This window comes from Manis pentadactyla, chromosome 2 (genome assembly GCF_030020395.1).
Source record: "Manis pentadactyla isolate mManPen7 chromosome 2, mManPen7.hap1, whole genome shotgun sequence".
NCBI lineage: Eukaryota > Metazoa > Chordata > Mammalia > Pholidota > Manidae > Manis > Manis pentadactyla.
In genome coordinates, this window is record NC_080020.1 from 206,965,729 (window position 1) to 206,993,023 (window position 27,295).

The window sequence follows — 27,295 nt, forward strand, 5'->3', positions numbered from 1 at the left end:
CATTATAGCTCCCCTCTTCCTCGCTTTCTCAAGGGGCAGACGGTCACGGCCCCCTCCTCAAGGCTGGCATGTGGCTCAGGAAACTTAAGGTGCTGAATTAGAAGAAAAAGAGCATAAATTGTAGAAAAAGAAAAGTTGCAGGCTTATACGTTTCCTGTAAGATTTATAAAGTCATCTTTTTGAACCATGCCCATAATAAGCAGGGGTGGTGAGGACAAAGCACGGGCACTGGAGACACACCACTGCCTCAGGATCACTGTCTGAAGACACTGGCGTCTGAAGGGACTCGGTCCTCAGAGAGCCGGGACCAGAGGAAGAGTCAGAGCGGAAAGAGTCCCCAGGGCCCAGGGCCCGGTGAAACGAGAGAGCTGGCATCTGGCAGGTGACCTGAACAGGGCTCTGTTCGGCCCAGCAGCCCGAACACCACCAAGTGTGGTGAAGGCCCTCTGCCCTCACTCCCTTAGGTCTGGGGGAAAGACGCTTACATTTGCTTTCACTGGGGCAGGGTGGCCTTAGAGGGTACAGGGGATAGGAGTGAGAGATGCATGGAGAGTCAGGAAGGGTAAGAATGAGGGGGGACTGGCACAGTGCCTTCTGGGAAGGAGGACTAAGTTTGGACGTGGAGAGTGAGTTTTAATACAGCAACAACAAGGGATTTCCATTCCAGAGCTGGAATTGCCAACTGCATTAGAAATGGATGCTTTGGACTATGGAAACCGCTGGTTTATGCAAATGCAATGATTTCATAACTATTTGCTGAGTGTGTATATGCAGTAAGCACTCGGGTGGAGCTGGGGATACACAGGGTCCTGGCCCTCAGCCGAGTTAGTTCAGTTTAGGGAGGTATCAGATATAGTCACAAATCAGAATACAATGGGATACGGACGATTCCATGTCTCCCCCAAGCATGTGAAGAACAAATACCAAATACATCAGGACTAAATTTGAAAACCTGAGCCGAGCTTCTCCGGCCTGGGCCGCTAATGCTCCTCAGGCTTCAGGGCCACCTGGGGCCTGAGCTGGTGCTGAAGCAGTTGACCTTAAGCACGCGCCCACTTGGATCCACAGGGGCTGTCAATTCCCAGACCTCTTATCCCTGTCATCAGTGCAAAGTGAAAGATCCTCTGGTACTGCTCTGCTTCCCAGAGCCTCATCCTTCCAACATCCGCCCTGCCTTCCCCAGCCTCTCCTCTGCAGACACACACTCTCAGCTTCTAAACATCATCACAAAGTGCACCGCTCCAATCTAACACTTACCTAGCTTGGCTGAAATTCAGTGAGAATGTCAGTGAGACCATGAATGCTGCACACTCACTTATTCACCTGGGCTGGAAGGGAGGCGGAGACATTCTCCAAGTTGCCCACTGGCCACCCCCATGTCGTTGCTTTCCGCTCTCATACAAGCCCTCCCTCTGTGGTTTTGTCTCCTACCCATTTCCTAAGGGGACAAAGGTCCAAAGAATGCACTCTGACACCGGGACTGTCTTAGGTTTATGTTCTGGCCAATTAGGAGCGATATGACCTTGGGTAAGTTATATCATCTCTCAAAGCCTCAACTGTACCATATGTAAGATGAGGATGGTAAAAAGTATCCACATCTGATTGGACTGCTACATGGATTAAATAAACTGATATATGAAAATGACCTAGGATAGTGCCTGCAATGCAGATATGTTAGCTTCTTTATTTACTTATCATTAGACTCTGCAGCCTCCCTGAGACATCTACTCCCCAGATCTTTCCTTTTTCTCCTCTGCCTGGACCTCGTCCTAACTGTACCTCTTTAGCAATAGAGCCCCAAACCCAAGGTGTTTCAGCTGAGCCACCATCCTCATGCCACCTTTAAATTTCCATCCATATCTGGTCCCTCAACCCCAACCCCAAGTTAGCTAAACCCAGAGAAGGGAAATCTAATGTCTTCAGGGGTCGGGCAGGAATCCTGAAAGAGCAGAGGAATATTACAGACAACTCGAGAGGGTCATACCCTGATGGGGCTTCACTACTCATTCCTACTGCAGAAACTACTGTCAATGTTGCTGTGCCATCTAGCTGCTCAAGAGAAGCCAGATTTTTAATGAAGAATCCCAGTTTTTAAGTGACTAATTTGAGATTGGCCAAAAAAAAAAAAAAAAAAGACAACTCAAAGAAAACATGTTCTTGGGGTCAAATTCAGACCCAAGGCTGCCAACTGCAAATTGATTCACACCAATTATCTCCTGGGTGCTGATACCCAAGCTGTTGATGGCTGTTGGAGAAAAGCACACTCCTGGCAGTAGCCGCTCCTCCAGTTCAACACTGAAATCCCTCATGTGGCCAGCAAACCTCCATTCATCCCTGGGGCTCACTTCCTGCATGATGTTTTCTCAGACTAGAGGCATAAAATAAATTGCCGATGCTGTGTGGGGATATGTGGCAGGGTGTGGGAGTGGGCACAGACTGTGAAGTGTCCATTAAGTGTAGGTGACTGGGGGTGGAGGGAAGGACATTCCAGGAAGAGGGAAACATCGACTCAAATGTGTACAGAGGCAATAAAGAATATAGGGTGTTCAGGTTGGAGCAAACAGTTCAGCCCACCAGGAGGATATCTGTGTTGGGATGAGGACTGGAGGATACTGGGGCCGGGGAAGAATACTTGCAGGAGACATGGCTAGTGAGGTAGGAGAAGGGGCCTCATTTTCCATACTAACATCTTTAACTGAAAGCAATAGGAAAGTAATAAAACGTCTTAAATGATGTAGTGCAAAGGAGTGGTTATCTGAGGGAAAAAACCCAACAGTGTCACAAATTCCATTTTTCTTGAATCATAAACATACATGGGATTAGTGCTAATGTTTTCAGCGGAAGACACATTAAAAGTTTAAAAATCAATGACCACAATAGCCTAGAATGCCCTTCCCTCTTTCTCCATCTGGTGAACTCTGACTCATTCTTTAAGACTCAGCTCAAAAGCTAAATCTAAGTTTTCCAAAATGGGAATTAGTATCTCTTTGCTCTGTAAACTTGCTATGTTTTGCATACTTCTACTTCTAAAGCATGTAGCACTTCGAAAACAATTTATATGTTTGCCTTCCCTTTAGACTGTAAGCTCCTTGATGTCAGTGTCTTTGTGTTAGTCCTACCAAGTAACACAATTGCCTAGCACATGATAAATACTCAAATATTTGTTCCCTGAACAGACCAAAAACATTATGGAATTTTGATTCTAGGATTTGCCACAAATTAATTATCTGCAAATTTAATTAGCATTTATAAGTAGTCACTTCAGCTAGGCACTGATGAACAATATAAAAAGTGCATCCTTGTCCTCAAAATTAAACAATTAATGTCTTAGCAAGTATCATAAGTCTTCAAGAATCCATGTTCTAGCTCTGGGACCAAAGTAGCTGATCATATTATCACAAGAGCCATGATACACAACTTCTTTCCTTTTCAAACAAAGGCCACACTAGGAAAGGATAACTTAAAATACACTTGTCTGTATGATACATTCACAACAGGACGGCACATCAAGTCCAAGAGAAACCACCTGTCTCCTTCTGCAGGGTTGCAATTAAGCAGTTCAACATCCACCAGGCAAACATAACCCTGAACCCTGTGCAAACTGTCTACAAAACAAGGAGGTGCCCTAACACTCATCTCTAATGCGAAGGTGCAAATCATGTGTAGACTATATTCCATGAAACTTGGGGTTGCTTTTGGAATTTCCAGAGAGGTATTACTTCAACATTTTAGATTTGCTAATTAGTTGTTAGTAAACAACTTCACAAAATATTTTTGCAGAATTTTCTGGAGCTGCTCTGTTTGCCTGTGTCTTGAGATGATAATATCAAACGAGGGAGGGTGGGGAAAGCCCTCTGAGGGTCACTATTAACCCATGCTGTGGGTTCTCCAACTTTACTGCAAGTCTTACGGAATGCAGTTGAGTTACTTTCCTTTAGTGGGAGTCAGAGGGCCATGTATTTAGTGTGTCTGGTGACCATCAGCCCACTCAGACCCAACTGTAAGCAACTGAAACCACTGAGTGAGAGCCTTAAACTTTGTTTCAGGATTGAAATAAACATAAAATAAGACTAGATACTGGTCAAATTCATGGTGAAATATAAAAGGCATAAGGCACTAGTATTAAGAGGTGCAGGACTTACATATCTGAAGTGAATTATTGACAAATTAAACTCTACTAGGGAGATGGTTCATCTCCAATGGGCAAGGGCTTTACTTCTAGGAAAGCATATTTTCTTCAATCTGGGGATAAGTCCAATAATAACATGGAATTCCTAAAATTATTTTGTTTTAAAAACATCAGAGTTTAATATAGACTCTGGCTTTTTTAGTTATGAGTAGACTTGCTCTTTGGGGCCAAAAATTACTGTGACAGAGGGCAACAGAATAGATGTTCTTTTCTTAGTTGAGAAAGAAGGGCTTCAAATATATTTCCAAATTTTTTCCGCATGTGTTTAAAAACAAAGAGAATGCTACCATGATAGCATGTCAAGAGTCAGGAATGCTTTAAATCTGTGTTATGCTAATGAATATTGTATATATTGTATAATTAAATTTTATTTATTACCAAAAAGCAGCTGGATAAATTATCCAAATAAAGGGAACAACTAAAAAGTGAATTAGAGAAATCTGTCTACTAATGGACTAATCTTGAACTGAAGCTCTTATTAAGTGCCATCTTCTTTGAGACAATGACTTGGGAACAAATGAACATGATGATGAATTACAAGGCTCTTAATCTGATAAAGTCCTTTTGAAAATACATATCCAGGGACAATTTCCGCTGGTTAGCTTGAGTAGGCATGACACAGGCAACTTAATTAGCTAGCACAATGTTAAAAGCATATGGTTCTACAATAAATATTATCTGATGAGATACAGAACAGTCTCAGAGAAGAGCCAAGGAGTGCTCCCTGAGCTCTGAAAAGGGACCTGTCAGTTCCAAGCCACCATCAGGAAGTCTCTGGCTTTGACACATGTGTCTGGTTGGGTTGACATGCCCTGTGTTGAGAATCTTGTCTTCCGTGTCTCTGACCCTGTGTAATACTCCCACCTCCAACATCCTCCTAAAGGCTTCAACCAGCACGATGCTAGACTGAGGCTCTGGAGATAAGAGCTGGCCGAGGACCTCTGGAGAGCACCCACCCAAGTGTAAGGATGCTGGCAAACAGACAGTTAAGAGACTCTTGACACTGACATTTCAAAACTATGCTCAGAATTGGACAGATGTCAATAAACAGGAGCAAAGAAGTGAGAAAATCCACCGAGTTCTCAGTAAAATGAGAACTGTGTGCTTCCAAGATTTGAAACTATAGGCAAATAGGAAGGGATACAACAAATTATCATTGGTTATTCTGTGTGTGTGCTTTTTGAGGTCCTTGCTTTCTTAGTTTGGACTTAAAATTGGCATATTATTTTATAGCTTTTTCTTAAATTCAGTTCTCATTATCTGGTAGAATGCCAGTCTATTGATTGCTTTTTCTCTTGAAGGCAGATTACTCTGCTCTGTGAATGTTCCCTTGGTATTACCTCCCAGAGGTCTGGAATTTTTTGAAATTGGCAGAGGTGATATTTATAAGGTGTTAAGTTCCTTCAGGCCTGGACCTATCTTATTCATCACCATACCCCACACCAAGCCCAGTGTTCTTGTCTTCCATGAGGTCCTCAATGAGCCTTTGCTACTTAACTGAGCATTTTCAAATCTTCACCTTGTTTTCACTCACTGTAGCTTTGTGGTAAGATTAATCTTGATTTAACTCAAGTGCTTCTGAAGGGAAGGGACAATCTGCCAAAGATTCCATTCTGCTTGCCTCATCTGGTATGACTCAATTTCAGGCTGTGAATTCTGGAACTCCAGAAAGATCCTTTTCTAAATGTCGACATCTATTCATAAGAAACAGTGTGCTAGCAATCTGCTAAGGGTCTATTATCATCAGACAATATAGCACCAACAAGACCAATTTTCTTGAGGGCACAAGTAAATCAGGATTGAAGAATGGAACCCAAACATCCTAGATTTTCAACTTGAAATGAATATGAATATCTAGATTTGCAGTGAAAATAAAGGAAACTCACGGCCTTCATTCTGGTCATGGACTGTCTATCTGAAGCATCTTTCTGATACAAAGGGGTTGGCATCCTTCCTTTTATCTAATTTCCCTTCTTGGAATTGCAATATTTGGGGTTGTTCTGATATGATAGGGTATGAGCAGGCAGTTGTCTTCTAAGATCAATGTCTTATAAGAGAGAAATAGAACTGAGGCTCACAGAAGGAAAAAGGGACGTGACTCACTAGATCTTTTTTTTTTAAAGAGACACAGAAAGAAGTGGTTCAATCATAAAGTTAGGAACTGAGAATCTAAAATTCTTCCATGAATACAATGCTGTGTTTGTGTGTGTGTATACAAGTGTGAAATACAGAGAAATGCAGTAAGAAGTATTAAGAATACAGAGGAGTGGATAAAGAGCTATGACGGGGAAGATGGACAAAGATGGAATGTCAGGGAAAGGTGGCAATAGCTGGAGAGAAACAAGTACAAATATGGGACTGGAAGCCAGCGGGCAGCCACGCATAGGTTCATGTAGTTCATGCCGGCAAGGATGCTACACACACCACCCTCCCCCAGCACATCCACCAACGCAGGCTGGCAGGCAGAGATATCCACATTCTATTAGAAAGCAGTCTAATAGAGTAAATCCTTATCTTGTGGGTTCAGCCTTTGGCCAGATAGTCTCTGCTCCTGCTATATAAGGGACTATCTATTTATAGATGTACAAAAAAAATGAATAGCAATATTCCACTAGCTGTTGACTAACAGGATATCTATTTTACTGGATTATCACCCAGCTTACACAATTCAACCATTCTGAGTACCCTGGTTTAAATCATTAGTCTAATAGTTTATTTCATTTTCCCTTTCCTGTTTTCTTTTAATAAAATGAAAAAAACATAGCCATATTATTTTAAGACTTCCTTTGGACTTTCTTCCCTTCCTATCCCTATGCAAACCAAATCTCTCTCCTGTTATCCTCTGAGTCTTGGAATTTTCTAAAATTCTCCTTCTCCTTTCTTGCCCAGGAGTCTCCTATCACCAGCAGTTTGGGTTCCCTCCACTCTGAAAGGCTTGGAAAAGTCAAAGAATTTCAAGGTAGAAGTTACTTCTGAGACCATGAAATTCCTTAGATAAGAAAAGAGACCCAGACGACATGAGAATCTTGTCCAAATTCATGCAGAAGGGGACCTGGATTCTAGCACTTAACATCCAGGTGTGTGCTTTCTCTGCACGGCACCTGGTGGTGTGTGGCAGAGTATTCTTCAGCTGCTGAATGGTTTACTCACATGTACACACTTGCTTACAGACGAAGTGTGGGACAAGCAATAATGCTAGGTCCCCTGAGTGGTGGTGCCAGGGTGGGGCTGGTGGGGAGTGAGCTTAGGGTCACAGGGGGGCGGTTCTGCCTGGTGGTCTGTGCTCACACAGCCTGGCTCTGCCCTTCACCAGGCAGGACCCTTCCAGCTCACAATGCTCCCTCTCCGTGGAAGAGCCATACAACCTGCCTCCTGGTGGGGAACACTATGGTGCAGGCTCATCTACATGTCCTGTGGAACAGTGCTTAGAATCTAACGTGCTCAAGATATTCTATTACATTTTTTGGTGAAAACTGAAGTCACACATTAGTGAACATTTTAGCTAACAGTTAATCTAAAATGTTTAATTATTCTGGCTTAGGGGAAAAAACGTTTAGAATGCTTCTAAGTCTTGATTTAAAAATAAAATGCAATTTTCAGTATAGTGGCTCAGAAAACAAGAGATAAAATGTTCCAAATATAGGTCCTGGAAGAGAATCAGACCCACTAGTCAGGGAGAGGCTGGGCCTGGAGGAAGCTTGGGAATCTGGCTCGCTGCACAGGGCACAACCCAAAAGAAACCCTATTTTAAGTTTTTGAACATTATAAATAATGACTTAATTAATTTCTGCCTCGAAATAACTGGTTTAGATTTTTCTCAATAACTTTTAAGGAATGTGTATGTACAGACAGCAATTGAAAACAACATTTCAAAAGAAAAAGTTTGGGACATATCTCATTAATATAAATTGAGAATGAGTGTCCATAGGAAAGTATTACATTCATTCATCTTAATAAAAATAAAAATATTTGAATGACAAGTTAAAAGGCACAAGGGTGCTAGAAACTTCACTGGACTTACAGTGGAAGTGTGGAAGATGCATATATTGCTGTCCAGATTTTTAACTAGTTGATGTCTACCTTGTAAGCCCATACCTAAAAAAACTGGTGCAATTACAGAGGCAAAGGCAAAGACTTTGTAAAATCAGGCACATACACTGGACACAGCCAAGAGTGAGGAGTGTAGGGTAAATATTCTCCTGGGATGGATGTCACAGGAAAACATGGGATGCAAAGATGTACAGCCCCGGCTGGATCTACCCACCAAGCACATCTCTCCGGCAATCATTATAGGTAAAAGGCCATTATGGAGGAGAATTTCTATGCAATATCCTCAAAGCATTTTTTGAGTGTTTGTTTTAAAAATTGACTTGGTTTCATCAATTAGATCTTGTGGCATCCAAAAATGGCATTCCTTGTTGTGCGATGAGAGAAAACCAACTTTACGTAAGTAATCACAACATTCCTTAAGGAACAGAATTAAAAATAATGGTTAGCTAACTGGTGCTTGAGCTGAGGTGTTGCTCAGAGGCTCTTAAATCATGTGTCTGCTCCTGGGTGGACTGCTGACTGGCAGGCGAGGAAAGAAGCAGGATGGCAGCTGCTGAAGGGAAGGAGCTTAACTGCAAGGCTGCCTGAATTACACCTGAGGACCCAGGCTCCCAGGACCAGAAGGACATTAGTCTTTGGGAAAGGGCCCTGTGTCTGCAGTACTCCACCAATTTTTTGCAGTGAGGAAATAGAATCTAAAGGGCACCTATCTCAGGTAAATGTATGTTATGATAGACTAAAATGGCCACAAATCCTTTGCAGCTTCTCCCATCAAGAGGTGGGAATATTGTCCTACTCTTTGAATCAGGGCTCACACTGTAACTGGCTTTGACCAACAGAACGTGGTGGAAGTGATGCTGTATGACTCCTAAGTCTTGGTCTCTGCAGGCTTTGCTCCTTCCTCTCTCTCTCAGGCCTGCCATTGTGTGAAGAAGCCCAGGATGAAAGACCATACAGGGGGTGCCAGGCCCTTCCAGTCCTCCCAGCTGGGTTCCCAGCCACGTGCGTGAGCCACCTGGGACCGCCCAGCCCCCAACAACCTGCCAGCTAACTAAAGAAGAATGACCCAGTTGGTTAACACAGAGTCATGGTAAACAGTAAATCTTTGTTGTTCTAAGCTGCTACTTTTGTGGATGGCTTATTACACAATAATGAGTAATTGAAACATATGTACATTGTGTTAATGTGCACAATAAATAATATGTTGGTAAGATATAAACTCACATCTATTGATATATTTCCCGGACTTAAAAACACCACAGAACATTGTTTTCAAAAAATACCTCCATGGAGAGGACAGGGCTTTGAATCAAAGAACCTGGGTTGAAGACTTGGACCTGCTCTGTCCCTTGTACCAGAAAACATTTATGATTTTACACAAGTTCTCTCAGCCTATTTTTGTATCTATAAATTCCTAGAATGATGATAAAAAAAGAACAAGGAAAGTGAAAGTGCTTTGTAAATAGCAAGCACGTTACACAGTGAGGCTGCATCGTTATGCTCCTGCATGTTATTGAAGACTTTTTCCTCTCTGCAAAGACATTATTCAGATTACTGTATATGACATAACTTTCTGCTGTAAGCTCCTTCGGTGTGACGCCATCTGTGTGCACTCACGCACACGCACACAAAGGGCTGCCAATAACCCTAAGGTGTCATGAGCTCCGTGGACAGTCCCATTTTTCCTTTTTGTCATCATGCAGTGTAAGGTGCAGAGCCACTAAACTGTCACTCCTATTCACTCTCTTCTGAAAGGTATGATACGCTGTTGTAGAGCTCACATCATACTCCAGTGCCAACAGAAGAGGAAAGGATGAAAAGAATTGGCAAGGTGTGTAGAAACCTAAACCTAGCTGAAGAAAGGAAAAATTAAAAATGATTAAAAGGTAACTATGTCACATGCAGAAATGATGTCTTAACAGGATGAAGTTCAGAAGAGACAGCAGACTGGAAAATGGATGGGTTATTAAGGAAAAGCAGAGATGCAACAAGCAAAGAAGGAACAACTGGCACTCGGAAGAGCAGAGGCAGGTGGGGGAACCAGTACTTGTCAAGCATCAAAGTGCAATGAGATATCCATGCATGGCAAGAACACCTAGAGGGAGTGCCTATCACCTGCAAGAGCTCAATTCATGTCTGAGGAATGGATGAATAACTGAGTGAACTGAAAGCAGACAGTTCAACAGAAGTTCACAGGTTGAGCAAAGCCTTGCACAGAAATAGGGTGGTCAGGCTTGAATGGCTAAAATGTCTCACTGGGAATGGCAATTCCATTTGGGTGGGAATGCAGAAGGGCATTTATTCTTCAGGATGAGAGGGGAAAGGTCCTCAAACTTCTTTTCTAGTTGATGGAAGTACTATAAATCCTTACTAAAAAGGATTTGTTACTTTCACCTCAGGTAAATCTCCACTGCTGAAGTTTCAGATAGCTTACCTTTGTCCTAATTGTGAATGGCTTCCCCTGCTAAATTCTCCAAGTAACCAGTTTTGATCTCAAATGGCTCTATGCTCTTAATGCTCTTTCTAAGTATGCTGGTAAAGGTCAAATAATCATAACATGATTTTACATATTCTAAAATGCTCTTCTTTATACCTAAACATCATGCTCTTAATGGAAGAACCTTTGACATGGATCACACACAAGAATAAAGTTACATAGTTTGTTTCTATTAAAATATTACTCCTATTACTACATATTAGGCTCTCCTTTTATTTCCATTTTTACACGATTGTTTGGGTTATTATTTTCTTACCGAAGTATGACCTGTTTATCATCCTCCTTAATAAGTGGGAACCCACATAATATGCTAAACTGGGTTAAGCCGTAGTGTGAACTTACTCTGCATTTGCCAATTCACTCAGCATGAATGCATACACGGAGGAAGAGAAAGAGGAAGACATAACTTCTGACCTCTAGAAACATCCGTTAGTTGGTAAGACAAGACTTTATGTATGTAACAGTTAAATAGCAATGCAAGGAAATATACGATTATTTGGCAACAGAGAAAAGGATATGTTGGGAGTTTCTACAGAGTAGGATGATGTTGGTTAAGTACAAAAACTTTGTGGGTAAAGTGGGAATTAGCTGCAGTCCTGCAGGATGAACAGTATTAGAAAACGTGGAAGAAAGTGATAAAGGTCCCTCTTGCTTTAAGAGGTCATCTCAGCACTTGGAATGGAGAACTTCTGCAGTGTGGAGAATGGGCCATAGTGAAGGGAGGTGGGGGAAACTGCCAAGTCTTTAAAGTTAGAATACCCAATGGCAGAAGATAACAAGAAACTAAAAATGTCCATTCTTTTTCTCTTCTTCAACATGTGAGTCATCATGGCTAAGAGTGGGCTTGTTCATTCATTCACTCACTCATTCATCAATAAGTAAATATAGGTTGATGTATCATGCCATGCCCTGTTCTAGGTACTAAAGGCCACAAAATACTTCCTTTCCTTGAGATCACACAGAGTAAGAGAGATTGAAAAAAATAACCAATGATTTCAATGTATTATGAAAGATGCTACAAGAGATAAATGGGAATTAAATTACAAGGGAGCAGAGGAGGGCCATCTGAGTCACCCTTAGGGGCCGGAGACTGAAAACACTTCAAAGAGAAGGAAAAGTAGTCCTAAGGGAGGGGTTGAAGGTGTAAAGGGAAAGGCGATGTGGAAGAGTCAGCTGCAAATGCAAAGGCACAGGGCACAAGTGGATGCGGAGGGGCCTTGTCCAGGTGGGAACGCAGGATGCACATGGAGACGGGGCGGGGGGATGTGGGTCACTGACCATTGACAATACAGGAAACTACAGGGCTGTGAGAACTTATTTCTTCCCTGCAAATAATTCACAGAGGGATTTTGAATGACTTCCTTCTCCACTTTTTTAGTTTCTTCATTAGTGGCCCCTTTGACCATTCTTTAGTTCTAAATGGCGAAGTCAAAATTACATCAACACACTGATAACTAGGCATCCTAAGGTTTATATTTGTAAGACTCACAGAAGCTTGGAGATAAAACGGAAGGCATCTAGTTGGACCTCCTTTCCAACGTACCCTTTCTTCTAAGCATTCCTGGCAGGTGGCCATTCAGACGGAAAGAATTCTCTCCAGCTTCAGGGAGCTCAGTCTGTCTCAGGAAGCAGCCTAATTCACTGCTGTATATCATTAGTCGTGAGAAATTTTGTCCCCTTAAACTCAGATTAAATGTCTTCCTGGAGCTTCTACCCATTTCCCTCCCCCCAAGCATGACTGAAAAATAGCCTACTGTGCCTCCCACATGCAGATGGTGCTGTATTATGTTTATAATAGTGAACTGAGAATTGTCCTTCTTCCTCACTTTAGGACTTGTTAATTAACAACTGGCTTAGTTTTGATTAATTAAGGTTCTCTAATACAGTGTGCCACCTTTCTTTTCATGAAGACCTTGAAGGGACATCTGTTACTCTTCATAATGCTCCATTCTCCTCCACTACTGATTAGCAATACCTTATGTCTGCATAATAATTCACCCCTTTCCGAGCATCCTCACATAAATTATCCCATCATAATGTCATAAGAAGGGGCTGCACCACTGTTAGTATGTTATCTTCACAAAAATCTTTGTATCTGTTTTATGATAGAGTACAAAGGATTGGGCAAGTCATGTAAAATATGTCAGAGAGAATCCTTGGGTTTCTGGCAGGACAAAGGTTTGGAGATGCCAAGGGACTAATGTATTTTATGGGAAGAAAGAAGAAAAAAGCAATTACCAGAATAAACTCTGGATGTCTACTCCAGATATGAGCAAATAACTCATACTTACCTTAACTATGGGCCATATATTCCCATCTTACCAAGCCCTTTGTGTAATCACAACTACTCATGCGACAAACAGCAATGCTAAGTGTTTGGCACTGGGACTGAGGAGACAGAGGTTAGCAATGGAGTTGAATAAGGCACTGTTTTATGTCTGGATATTAAATGTAGAGCAAATTTGGAAGAAATGAGATGAGTTAGTCAAAATGATGATGTTTGGCCTGGGAAAGACAGAGGAGAGGTCATGGCAGGGAAGAGGGCAGGCATCCCAGTGGGGGAGACAGACCATGAACCCACGATTCCAAGAACGGTCTTCCCCAAAGTGAAGCATGAAGGCCAGCAATACAGCGGTGCTATGAAGACTGTCAAGGACAGGGACCCTCAGGTTCGGTAGTAAGCCTAGTCTTGTCGGCCTCAGTGGATGTCCTGCTACCACAATGAAAATTAAAACAGCTTTTTTCCCCATCAAGCCAAAGAGAGATGTGTTTTGTTCTCCAGAAAGATTATGAGAACACTGGCTCCTCTTTGCCGTAGCAAGTAACAGGTCTGGGTAGAAGTGCGACTGCAAATGTTAAGGATCCCTGAGGAGCAATTCTGTGGCGCATGTAGTGTTTCATCACATTGGACACAATGGTTAAGCACCTAGAAGATTCGCTACAGAGATGAAATGACATGCCTACTGTGGATGGTACCTCGCTGCTTCCCTGGCTACATACATCTTTGCATATACTGTTACCAGGCTGCAAAAGTACACAGACACTCCCATGAAGAATTTGTAAGGATTAGCTGACTTAACCTGAAGACACCTGACTTTGATCCAAGGAACCATACAGGTAAATACCAAATCCTAGTAACAAGTCAGTGATTTCTCCAGAAACAGGAGAATATTAGGTTTTGCTAATACTGGGAAAACAAACTACTTGAAACTGTGCCCTCAGTAATGCTAATACACAAGACAGAGGAGAGAGCTTGGTAAACTGAAGACCAACCGACCTTGTTGGCAAGGTGCAGCAACCATCTGCCGTGAGTCTGACTTGAGTCTCGTAGCTGTCCAGGGGGCACACGGCCTGCTGAATGGAGGGGCACTCCACGGTGCTGCAGTCCACGCTGAACACTGAAAGGGCAAACAGGGGTTCCATTTACTGTTCCATTTCCTTGCATTTTGAATCCCAAATGAAACATTGGCTCTTGACAAATTTCTGCAGTTTCCCTCCTTCCCAGAAACTCTATCCTACCCGGTACTGGCATTTCTATTGCAATTAATGCTAGAGAACTGCAGTATGTCCCAAATTTTCTGTGCAAGGAAAGCAGACATTTAAGAGTTAAGATGAAAACACAGAGAGAGACAGAGTTAAACCAGGATGGTTACACGGATGGTGACAGTCAGCCAGAGGCATTTCTGATAGAACAGTTCAAGAGATGGATAAAGGACTGCATTGCTTAAGGCATTTAACTAGCAGTTAAAAAGAGTCTAACCAGGAGTTTAAAACTCCGAAGAGGAAATCACTACAGTCCATACCTGTTCACAGACCACATCAGAATAAGGATGTTAGAAGTAATATAAAGCAAGAAACAGCTGGGACACTGCAACAAATCAAATGCAGCAAAGAAGGAGAGAAAATAGTCAAAGACGACTTAGCACATGCTATAAAGTCACCGGATGGAAAGTGGGGAACTGACAAGGGGAAACACCAGGGCTGAGAATTTCATTGTAAGTGTCTGGCATTTTGATGCACATATTTATCTAAAAGTAACTTTCTGTGTTCTGTATGATGATTGTTTTTAGGTGTAATACTTTAAAGTGACAGATATATGTGCAAATGAGGTCTATGACTTCTCTGAGGGAATGCAGCAAGTAGACACAGTATCAGAATTTGGATCCCATTTCCCCGACCAAGCATGCCTTGAAAGAAAATAAAAGAAAGAAGAGAAAAAGCCACAGCCCCTCCCTGAAGGCACTGCTATGTACAAGGGATCATCACTGGTTCTGAATAGAAGGCCAGAAGTCAGGTTGCCAGTAGCCCAAGGTGGCTGACTGGCAGGGGACTGAGATGCCCAGCGTTACCTGGAGAAGAGGCGTAGGGGTAGCAGGGCAGGGGCCTGCTCCCTTGGGGTGCAAGAGGATCAGGGCTGCTGGGACAAAGCTCGTGTGTACCTGGTTTGCACTCATAGAGGTCACAACACTCTCCCGGCTTCCCTGAGGCTTTTGACACTAGGATGTTCAGGTATCCCGGCTGACAGACTTTGCGCAGACAGCCTGCAGGGTTGCACACGCAGCGGCTGGGTAAGGGGCAGCACTTCCCGGGGGGTGCATAGCCCTCGATCAGAACAGAATCTTCTGGACAACGTGGAGAGAACTGGACTTCACAGCGGGCCTTGGAGCAATCTGGCTTCTCTTCTAAATGGGAGAGAAAGAATTTAGCACATGCCTGAGGCAGCGCAGGGCCCTTTTGTCAGAAGCACTGGCAGTCCTGACGACCTATTTCCTGACTAATTGAAGAGGAGGGGAGAGAAAGGACTATGGTGGGGACCCTCCAGCTCAGCTCAGCCAACCAGGAAAGTCTCTGAGATCTGCATGTGACACTGGAATGTGAGGCTGCAGAGGCCTTGCCACCTTCCCCCTCACTGGTGTGGAACAATCAATGTCCAGCCCACCCACCAAAATGAAGAAAGGCAAACAGGAGGTGCCTGTGGGATTCAGAGAATCTGAAAGCTGGACTCTGAAACTAACTGAAATATCTTTGCATTTAAAAGGCGTTTTAAGGGCTGTTCTTTGGAAACAGTACACATTTAAACACAAAACAGACCCACAAATTAATCAAGGCTACTTTAGGGACTGAAGACAAGGTACATAGTATTCAACATGGAAGAAATTGACCTCCAAGCTATGAATTTTGAGGAGACAAACTTACTAAGACTATATGATTCCATGATGTGGAAACTTAGCAAGATGGATGGATATTGAGCCAAATTCCCATGTAATCTCCCTAAATGACATCTGCTATGTTTCTATCTCTAGAAGAGACCCATTAAATAAATGTACCTCATTCTCCTCCTCTACTCTTATGTCCTGACCCACTGCTACACCCCAATTTTAAAGATAAATCAATCAAGCTTCTGGAGCCCCAATCCATAGCTCAGTTTCTTTGTAGTTTTTTCAAGAAACCTGTACCAACATTAGGTCCTTGAGGAAAGACTGAAGCAAACCCAAAGCATATTGTCATAGATCCATGACCTTTGGTGAGAGAAGAGCTCAGAAAATGTTGGGTGAAGATGATGCCATGCAGTGTTGGGGTGTGTTTACCATAAGCTCTGTCTTCCCAGAAGTAATACCCACCCAGAGCCAGGAAGCAGGGTTAGACCCAAGAGGTCACCTAGTTTACTCTTCTAAACTAAAAATTTTAGTCTGTTTTATATACGAAGAACTTGAAGCCCAAGAGTTGAGGCGATCTGCCTAAGATCAGTGGTAAAATTTAAGCAAGAATCCAGGCCTTCTCATTTCCAGTTCACTTATCTCATTATATTACAAAAGCAGATCTACTTCAAAAACCAAGTGTTCTGTTCCTCAGGTTATTTTCCACCTTGACTGCTCTGTCTTTCCAGTCACTGTCCACCTTCCTTGTCTAATCAAAACATAGTGTGGGAGAGCCTTCCTACTCAGTGTTCTAGTAAAATCGGTCAAACGCATTTACTGAACACCTACTCTCCCAGCAGCCTGGGACACGCCACAGAGAGAACAAGTGTAGGTCCCTGCCCTCATACAGCTTACAGTACAGTGTGGGGTGATCTAAAGTAAATAAGAAACATTACAAATAAGCAAACTGTATAGCAGAAGAGGATGGTAAGTGCTATGAGGAAAAAACAGAACAGAGCAAGAAGGAATCAGAGTGTATGGAAGATGTGGGGGCTTACAATATGGTCCAAGTCAGACTTGAAAGAGTGACGGGGCAGGCCTGGGATTACCTGGGAGAAGAGCATTCCAGGGGAGGGAAGAGCTAACGCACTCCTGTATGTCCCAGGAAGAGCAGGGAGGCCACTGTGGCTGCAGGATTTACGGAGAATGTACATATCCTATTTTCATATTATAACCCAAGTAACAGCCTTGAGACAAGAATGTAATTAAGTAAAAAATAATTCCACTCTTGGAAACCCATCAGTGAGGACAGAACAAATTCCAGAGCTGAGGAGGACGAAGTGAATCTTGACTGCATGGGACTGAGAGGGAATTTCTAACAAATACATTCAGTAGACGGCTTATCTGGCAAACACAAACACACTGTCTCATAATTAATAAGAGCACTATGACTTTAGTTGCAAATAGCACTTAATTCCTACTCTTGTTAATGTACTGTAATGAACTTAGTCTGTATCACATTCTATTTGTCTTATTCTGCAAAATATTTGGTATATATAATCAAACCTTTCAAACCTATGCTTCAATAAAACATGTTTTCATTAAAACCCAGCATATTAGATCTCCCTAGTTACTCTGCTCTTTTATGTTTTACCAGTACCAACACTGACACCTATTAATGTGTGTTTGGCAGTTCATGTCTTAAGAGACTTACATACTTCTTAAGAACTGCCTTTGTAATACAAGTGGGATAAAGAAGGCTACCACAAACAGCTGCTGAACCTTCTGAAGGGATTTAAGAATGTTAAAAATGAGGGTTAAATCTCATTAAATGCTTTTTCAACTTTTCTCAAGATGATCATATCATATTGGCTTTCTCTTGAATTTATTAATATAATTAATCAGATTTTAAACCATCCTTGTTTTCTTGGAATAACCATTCCTAGGAATCCAGCTGGATTTGGCTTCATAACACTTTAAGATTTTTAAATACACAACCTTGAGTAATAGCAGCCTACAGCCCCCTCTTTTTCTGTGTGGTGCTGGCCTGATCAATCTTAGTTTCAGAGTTACTCTAACTTTTTTAACAAGCTGTTTATCATTTTACCTCTTTCTCTGCTGCAAAACAGTTTAAATAACATAGGAATTAATCTGTTCTTTGATGTTTTCATACAAGTCACTTTGAGACTATTTGGACTCAGTATTTTTTCTTTTAAAGGGAAAAGGGACAGATTGCTGCTTTGGTTATTAGATTATTCCTGTGTTCTACCTCTAACATACTTTACAACAAAGTATCTAGCTCATTTCAGGCTTTATTGATCACACTTTTAATATTTTTTGTACTTCAGGTGTTCATCAGTTCTTTTATGTTTTTGAATCTCTTCCTTCTTTGTCTTTCGGATTATTTCATGGTTTTTTCCTCTAGTGTTTAAAGAGTAATGCTTATTTCACCTCTATCGCTTTTTAGAGGTGAAATGCATTGCATTTTTGTAGCAGTGCAAATAATTTTAATTGTGATTTTAGTACTTTAGCCAAATATTGATTTGGTTCTATTCTCACTGTTTGTATGTCCTACTCTCAATATAACTCATTTCTAAATAACGTAGAATTCAACTTTGATTTCCTCTTCAAAGACTTTTTAGAATGTTAATAGACTTTTTTTTCAGCTTTCCTTTTGATTTTACTTTATATTGTCTTGTTTCCAGAGAATTAGGCTATACAATTTTCTACTTCTGTTAATTTCTTGACTTTTTTTGTTTTTGCTTTTTTGGCATGCTTGTGTATGTACATGACCTATGGCCAACTTTAAAATACATGGGTGTTGAAAACAACATGTATTCTGTTCATTGGATACAAACTAGCAAATCTATTCCATCAAGCTTCTTGATTATGGCATTCATATATCATCTATTTCTTACATGTTTTAAATCTAATTTCCAAGAAGGACCTATAAAAATCTCCCTCAATGGACTGGTAACTTCTTGTATCTCTAACAGTTTTTAACTTTAATTTTTCAAGGCTGTGTTAACTTCATGACAAGCAGACATAAGATTCAGGTCTGTTCAACTGACATGCAAAATGTAAAATGCCGCTTTCAAAGAATTTAGATTTCTAAGCTCCACATCTTTTTATTTTGTAATTGTTCATATTCTTCTTTCAACCCCCTTTTCATTTTTATTTTTTCCTCCTTTCGACCCCCTTTTCACTTTTAACAGATTATCTAGGATGCTTAATCATGCAGCCTCCTCCTCCTCTGCGAGCCAGTTACCAGCCTGTCACTTAAACCCAATTATGGGTACCATAACATCAGGTATTGTTTTTCTGGTACCTTCTTATCCTGTTTCCAAATAATTCTTCCAGTAGGTTTCATTTATTCATCTGTGTCTCTATTTCATCTCTCTTCCAGGCAGAAAATAAAGAGAAAACTATAGCCATAACCATGCATTTTCCATTTCTTACAAGGGTTTTGTGACATTACATCATAAAATTAAAATTTTTAATTTTATCCATTTGAAAAGCAGCCTCCCCTGACTCTTCCTATGGCGTCTAACAAATCTATATATAATACTTGAGTTAATTAACAAGCTTTTCAGTCTGGTTGCCCCGGCAACACTTCACAACTAGCATCTTAAAAAAAAAACAAACCTGCCCCAGATATAGAGACTAAAGTGACAGAATCACTTGCAACAGAGGTAATTAAGGGAAAATAAGGTGGTTTCATCATATAAATAATCTTCCAGTAAAAGGTTAGCCCTTAAAATAGTGACAGGGTCCCCCAGTATTAGAGTGATTTTTACAATAATGGAAAGTTTGTATCAATCCTAGTCTCTCTAACCTGTGTGACTGCATCTTGGCCAGCTGTAGGCCTTCTCCAGGAAAAAACGTCAACAGGGAAAGTACAATCATGACCTGTAAGTAGCAAACGCATTCAAGAGTTTTCTTTTGCTTAAACAAAGATTTCCAAGGCCAAATGCAAAACTACTAGGTGGGAAGAGAAAAATTATATTGCCAGATTTGATTTGATTTTTACAGAGTCCCACATATCTGACACTGAAGCCCCTCCTCTCAAAACCTTTTAAAAAGGTCTTAAAAAATAACAGACATGCTGACACTTATTAATGGAAAACAGGAAGCATAAAATGGACTAGTAAAGTTTAGATTGGCAACTACAAAGTTGACACTCTGAGTACTATGTCTTTTCCTGAAATCTAGAGCGATTTTCACACACAGGCAGGCAGCACATGGTCACTCTGGACAATCACTGGGAGTTCCAACTAAGGACCTACATTTGGATTAGACTTGATATCACAGAATTTAGTAGGTGGAGTACAAAGTAAAGAGGGGAAGAGTCTGGGATCACTGTTTCCCCCATTCTGGTCTTTTCCCTCCTACAATTTACTGCCTTATTATGTGAAGTCCTGCAGTAGCTATGGCATTGGCCGAGGGTATCAAAGAGACCACTTGGAGATGCTGGGATGCAAACCTCCTCATGGTACCAGCCAAGGTACTGTCTATGAAGCCCTCCCCAATACTTCTTTCACACAGTCATTCAACAGACATTTACTGAATGACTTCCATGTACCAGAGGTTGAAGGCACAGGACTTAGAGCAGGGAATAAAAGCCCATGCCTTCTGGAGTTACAATTCCGCAAGAGTTAGCCAATAAAGAGAGAGCTCCACAGCAGGTTGCCAGGTGGTGATAAATGCTTTGAGGCAGACTCAGTGATGCGGGTGTACCACAGAGCCAGGTGGCTGAGGGCAGGGCTCTCTGCGGACGTGGCACTGGCACTGAGACCTGAATCAAAGGAGTGGAAGGCATGCCAACAGCAGGATAGGAGGATCCCCGATGTGGGGAACAGCAAGCAGAAAGGCAGAAAGGCAAGAAGAACAAACCGACTCTCCAAGTGAAAAAATGTTAACTAGTGATTATTAAGACAAAACCTAAACCAGTATAATTCAGACATAGAAAATACCAATGAAAACCTTATAAGAAAAATATTTAGACAGAGAATGTTACTTTTTAAAGCTTTGATTCTTAGGATCCTGCTGAAGAAATGAAAGCAATCTCTACTAACTGGATACCTTCTTTGTGCGAGGCACCATGCTTCTACTCGCTCTCACACCCCTTCACACTCCATATGAAGAGAAGATGACATCTCATCTGTACTTGGCAGATGAGGAGACAGGCACAGAGAGGCTAAGAAACTTGGCCAAGGTCACAAGGCCAGTGGCAGAGCCTCCAAAGCCACAATCTTCCCTCTCGGCCATAAGGCCAAAAGGAAAAGAAACTTCAACTTTCCTAGTCAGCTATCCTGATATTTGCATGTTTAGTCAATGGCTACATCTTTGCTCAAATACAGAATGCAAAATGAATGTGCAAACATAAAGAGGGTCAGGGCCTTTGGTGTGCCCCTCATCACTTTCTAGTTAGCCATCCTCTCAATCTCATTTGCCCCTTGGCCTTACAGATATCACACGATAAAAGGAGGAGCTTTCCTGCATCCAGCATTATTTTGTTCTGAAAACTTCTATTACAAATGTAAGCCGTATGTCATCCCTAGGTTTTTAAATTTAGAGACTGACTCCTTTAAAGTTACACTGTGAATTCTTTTCATTCACATTCCATGATTTTATCATAACCTTTTTTGGCAAGCTTCACGGTGAAGACTTGTTCCATACAATCATAACCCTGAGGGGAAAAAATTAGGCTTGTTGATACAGACCCAGAAATATTTCATATTTCAGCTTGTTCAGAAACACCAGCTGTACTTTCCCAGCACTTTCTTTTATTCTGAATTTAGGATTTAACAGTGATGGAATCCACACAGACTCTTTTCTTGGTGGTTGGTTAAAGATGCCATACTAAATTGTTTTCCATCACCTAATACAGTTATTTGCATCACAGAATACAAATTAGCCAAATATAAAGAAAAAAATTAAATGATCTGTAAGGCTGTCACCTGTGATGCTTCGTGGTTCTCAGTGCTGGCTGTGCAGGACAACCACTTGCAAAGCTTTTAACAAGACCCCTGTTTGCTTCCCACCTTCAGTCAATTAATTCAGAGTTATGAGGGGAGAGGCCTGGGAATTAGCATGTGTTTCAATAGTTCCTTCAGTGATTCGATTGTGTGACTGGGGATGAGAATCACTTTATTACTCCTCCAAGCAAACTGGGAACCTTTACAATAAAGTTTCCTATTGACAATAGAACTTTGCTAAGGGCATGTTCAAATATCCTGGCAAATGGCAGCGGGCTGAACGCCAAAGCAGCCCTGAGCCCTTCGATCTCTGCCTGCCACTGAGTGGTCCAAGCTGTAGGCTGAGCCCCATGGTACCGCTGCAAATCTCCCAGGCCGTCCATCTTCTCTATGCAGAATGTCACCGAATTGGGTTGAAAATGATGCTTTAGGTCAGAGCTTTGCTACTCAAAGGGTGACCCTGGGACCAGCAGCAGCATCACCTGGGGGCCTGTCCGAGTGTCAGGGACTCAGACCCTGTGCCGGACCTACTGAACCATAACCTGCACTGTAGCAAGATTCAAAGGAGATTTGGCTGGATTGTAAAGTTTGAGACAGAAATGCTCTAGAGTGGTGGTCCTCAAACACTGGACCATGGCCCGCTGCATCATCATCTCCTGGGAACTTGCTAGAAATGCAAATTCTAAGGCTGCCTCTGACAGAAACTCTGAGGGTAAGGCCCAGCAATCTGTTGAGACAAACCCTCTGGGTGATTCTCCTGCATGCTACAGTTTGAGAACCACAGTGCTAGGATAATGATTCTCAACTCTGGCAGCACACTACAATCCCCTGGAGAGCTTTAAAAATCCAGAAGCTCAGAGTACACCCCAGATCAATTAAATCAGAATTACCCAAAGTGGAAACTCTGTGTAAGTATTTTTTTAAGTCTCCCAGGTGACACCAAAGTGCAGTCAAGGTTGACCCACTGTTCTAGGTCCCCCTCCTCCTAATCCTCCACACTCCCAAGGGGATTTGAAGCTGCTTTGGTTCTTAAGAAATCTGAATCAGTGGGTTCTCCAGAATCTTCTTGGAAGAGGACAGAGCTTCCTGGGAGAAGTGAGAAATGCTGAGAGGTTCGCAAAACCCAACTCTGGTTGTAGGTGGTGGGGGTGGAGGGAGTGGGAAGGTCATATTCCAGATATGGCCTGGGTGCGAAACTTTATCAGAATTTTGAGTTCAGAGACATTTTATTTCATCATCTGTTAATTCACACCAAGAAAACACATCCAATTGACTCTCAGATTTGCCACTCAAATAATTAAATTTGTATATTCATACATAGTAGTGAATTTTCAAAATGTAACAATGAATTTGTTTTTAAAAATCTGGCAATAAAATGGTTTGGATAAATGTACAAAGAACTGGAGATTGGCTTCAAAAAGATTAGTTTTTACTAAACTATTGCCTTCTCTGAATACCTCATCCCCTTTTTGCCATAAATACAAGCCAACAAAAAAAGGAATAAAAATTACTAGAGAACAGGATGAATGACTAATGAGGAAAACTTAAATGAGCTGAATGTGTAGAGTCAGTTCAGCAACATCTTAAGAGGAATCTTCATAACAGCTTGAAAATGTCACAGAGGCATAAACATTGGAAATGAAGAACTCCCCGGGGTGGTGTTTAAACGGAAGGCAACATCCATTATAGAACACAAACAAGGCCTCTATTCTGTAAGTGATCCTGACCTTGGGTGGGTCGCTTTCCATACTTCAAGTTTTCCTCCAGTGAGGAAGGGATGATGCAGCCTGGCTGTTCCTTTGTGTAAATCATGGTATGTGTTTGAAAAAATACAGTGAAATGTCAGATTTTAAAGACATGAGGATGGAGGGTCTGGTGTTCCTCGTCTGAGGGACTGGCACTCTAGGTCCTCTATGAATGCCCCCCAGCAGGAGGTTTCGGGAAGCCCCTCCTCTGACATCAGCTTCTAAGGGCTCCTGGTCTCCCCTCCTTTAAGGAAGACCAACCAATCACTGTTGACTTAAAGGACGAGCCAGTCCTCTTCTTACAAAACTCTAGTCTTTGTTAACACTGCAGAGCTTTAGCAGGATAGTAGACAATGGGATCTCATGTGATTTTTAAAAACAAGGAATAGCAAAACCCAAGGTATTTCCAGTGATACTGTCAATAAATTCCTGAGTCCCATAGGCGGCATATGAATTTCAAAAGTGTTTAAAAGGACCCTAATTAATATTATGTGCTGATCTGAAGTCTTCAGAGGCTCCTGAAGGTGACTGACCATAGGCGATTAAAATGATGTGCAGAGATTAAAGAGGGGGCCCTGAATAGGCCAGATGGGGGGCCGGCAGAGTCCTGCAGAATGCTGCTGCTCCTCTGTCTCGGCTCACACTGCAGCCCCAGACAGAGAACAGCAGGTACCTAACTGTCCAGCTAGTAGTTCTCATATGAGGGTTTCCATATTCTGGAAAAAAAAACCATGTGGCTAAAAATATACTAATAGATTTCTAAAAAAATATTCTGGCCCTTTGTTTTTTTTTTTTTTCCTCTTCCTTCTCTTTTATTTCTGTTTTACTGAAGATAAACTACTTGTTGATACCACTTACTTGTCATTTAACAGAGGTTACTCTTTACCTACTTTTAATCTTTCTTATATGGGAGTCAGTATAGCTACTGGTTTACTACAAAGATTTGAGAGCCAGAAAAACCCTCAAAGTTGGCTCTTCTAAAAAAATTGCTGTGTGATCTCAGAGAACTTACTGGACTTCTCTGGGTCAGTTTCCTCAGGGCTGTTAGAAGAGTTAAGCAATGTAATACATACAGGAAGTAGCTCTATGTCTGGCACACCTAAGTGCCCAACAGACGAAGAGCTCTTAACCTTCATCATTAATTATTAGAAAAAGTCTAGGCTTTCAATCAGTTCTCAGAATATTTAACGTACTTGTATGTTAAACAGGGCATAATACATATTCTATAAGACTGTTCTGGAGATGAATATACACTCAAGTTTTATTCAAATGCTGTTACTGTCAACTTCCATTACTTTTTAAAATTAATTCTTTTTTTTTTTTTTTATAAAGGCCACTTTTTAAGAGAGCAATCTCTGTACTACCTGGAGACAGGAAAGGAAGATGCCTTATACAGGTAGTTTTCCCTGGAGATTCTTCCCCAGTTACGTCTGAATTCAAGATGTACTTTACTGATGGGCCCTGCTTACAAAAGTATCAAATGACAAGATCAGATATAATGGCAATGAAAGCCTCCCAAAACAAGCAAATAAAGCACCCCCCACCACATTTATACCTATATTCTCAAGGCCCTCCCTGATGAGAAAGTGCCTCCTCACTGCAGACCACCTCTGGTGCCAGCCCCTCAGCACGGCCTCCTCCCCTTTCCACGATTCTTTCTCTGAAGGCCTCTCCGCCCTTCTGACCGTTCCTTCGGCTCCAGCTCTAACTTCCTAATCAGCGTAGCTCGGGGCCAAGCCCCTGAAAGGGCCCCACGTTTCTATGCCGTCTTTGTATTCTTTGTGTACCCACGGCGTGGACCCTCAGCCACCGCAACCGTCAGGGCACCCGGAGATACAAACATGTGAGCTGCAGCTGAGCAAAGGAACATGTTTACTTTCCGTCCTGAACTACAACTTGACCTGCAGCAAAAACAAAAATACTGCAATGTGTATTTTTCCCAGAAATGATAATTATAGTACTCCAAACATTTTTCCAACTTCAACTACGAAAATGGAAAAGGCATTTCAAAAAATAATTTATTAAATAGGCACTTATATTCTTAGTAGCCCTTACATGGAAATTCTACTTTTTTCTCTTTGTAGCCATTGAGGGGCTTGGCTCCTGGCTCAAAATCCTCTTTCAGGTGAGGTGGGCTTCAGCTGAGGTGGCTGAAGAGCCCTCCCTATTCAATGAAGTCCATGTGGGTTTATAGCACCATTCCACTCCAAAAACACCAGCAATTTAAGAGTCACAGTTTGTACCTGGGGTGATCCAAAGGCACTTTTACACATCTGGCCGATGATATGCCTGAACCAGAAGCAGGGGACCAGAGAGGCTCCTGGTCCCAAATACAGGAGTGCAATATTGAGATTCCTCTCAGGAGCATCAGGGGAATCACAGCTTATTTCCTCTCTCTCTGAAAACAGTGCTTCCTCACCTCATGCCCCACCTGGGTCTTTTCCTCTAGTCAAAGTGTTTCTGGACCCAGTGCCCCCATCAGGATACGGCCATCGTAACTACCACTCTCATGCTTTCCAGCACTCTTCAGAACCCTAGTTCTTATGGTGCGTGCTAGAGGGCTTTGTAAAGCAGGGACTCTGAACCCTGCCTCCAGAGTTGCTGGGTTGGGCCCTGAGAATGTGCATTTGTAACAGATTCACAGGCTACTGATGCTGCTGTTCAAGTGTCATGCTTTGAGAACCGCAGCCTTAAATCATGTCTGTTTATGAAAATCTTAGCCTCTTTTAAGCTGTCTCTCTTCCTCCTAGGCAAAGCTACTTCTCTCTATCTCTGCCTTTCTCTGGGTATAAGAGGATAGTGACATGCTTGATGCACCTGACGGACATGAGCAACAGGATCCCAACCAACCTCATCCTCTTCTGTATTACATAGCAACCCACATGGAGCTACCAAATCAGACCTGAGATAAATTCAGAAAGGAGCTCCATGTAGAGAGAAGACAAACTGCTCAGGCCTGTAGGTTAGATGGCTGCTGCCAAAGTGTGTTTAGTGTTGGGGCTGCTCCACATTTCAGGAATACAGCATATTTCCAAATACTTTCAAATAAAGATATAATGATTCCATGAGTAAGTCTAACCAGAATGAATCAAAGGGGACAAAGTAGTTTATGATGAATCAACTCTCACAAATTCACACTCCAATCATTAGGAAACGGATGATTTGGAATAAGAGCATCATGAAATTTAACATTATGTGCGTTATGGGCACTGGCTCCATAAAGTTAGTAGGGACCCAAGTTCCTTTTATATTTTTGCTATTCAATAGTCTTCCATCCAGTGGGATGAAAGAAAACTGAAGGTGAGGGCACAATTCTAAACAGCATAATGTGAAAAGTTACACTATTGCTTCTGCTCCCTTCCTTTGGCTTGAAATAGTCACATGGCCATACCTGCCTGCAAGGAAGTCTGGGAAACATAGTCTTTATATTGTGTGGCCATACCTTTAGCTAAAATTTTATATCTATGGAAGAAGAGAATGGACACATGGACTGCGAGACTAGAAACCTCTACAATAAGTTTTGTAATAAAATAAACTGTATAAACAGGGTAATTGTCCTTTAAAAAATGAAAGTAAATAAAGCATTCTGAAGAATCACTTGAGAAGCACTCAAATAAGCAATACATATTTTGTTCTAAAGATCTACGTCAATGTGTTACAACTACCCAGAAAATTCTTATTTATTCATCAAGTCCACC

The 27,295-nt window shown here is 41.8% G+C and overlaps 1 protein-coding gene across 4 annotated transcripts in view; it reads right to left on the reverse strand.

Annotated features, from left to right (window-relative positions):
* CRIM1 (cysteine rich transmembrane BMP regulator 1) overlaps window positions 1-27,295 on the reverse strand; it is a 184,756-nt gene that overhangs the window by 90,617 nt on the left and 66,844 nt on the right. For all 4 annotated transcript variants that reach the window (XM_036931634.2, XM_036931637.2, XM_036931635.2 and 1 more), the window contains 2 exons: window positions 15,176-15,418; window positions 14,014-14,134 (listed from right to left, as the gene is read on the reverse strand). In XM_036931634.2, coding sequence (XP_036787529.1) covers window positions 14,014-14,134; window positions 15,176-15,418 — 364 coding nt within the window. The remainder of the gene's footprint in view (window positions 1-14,013; window positions 14,135-15,175; window positions 15,419-27,295) is intronic.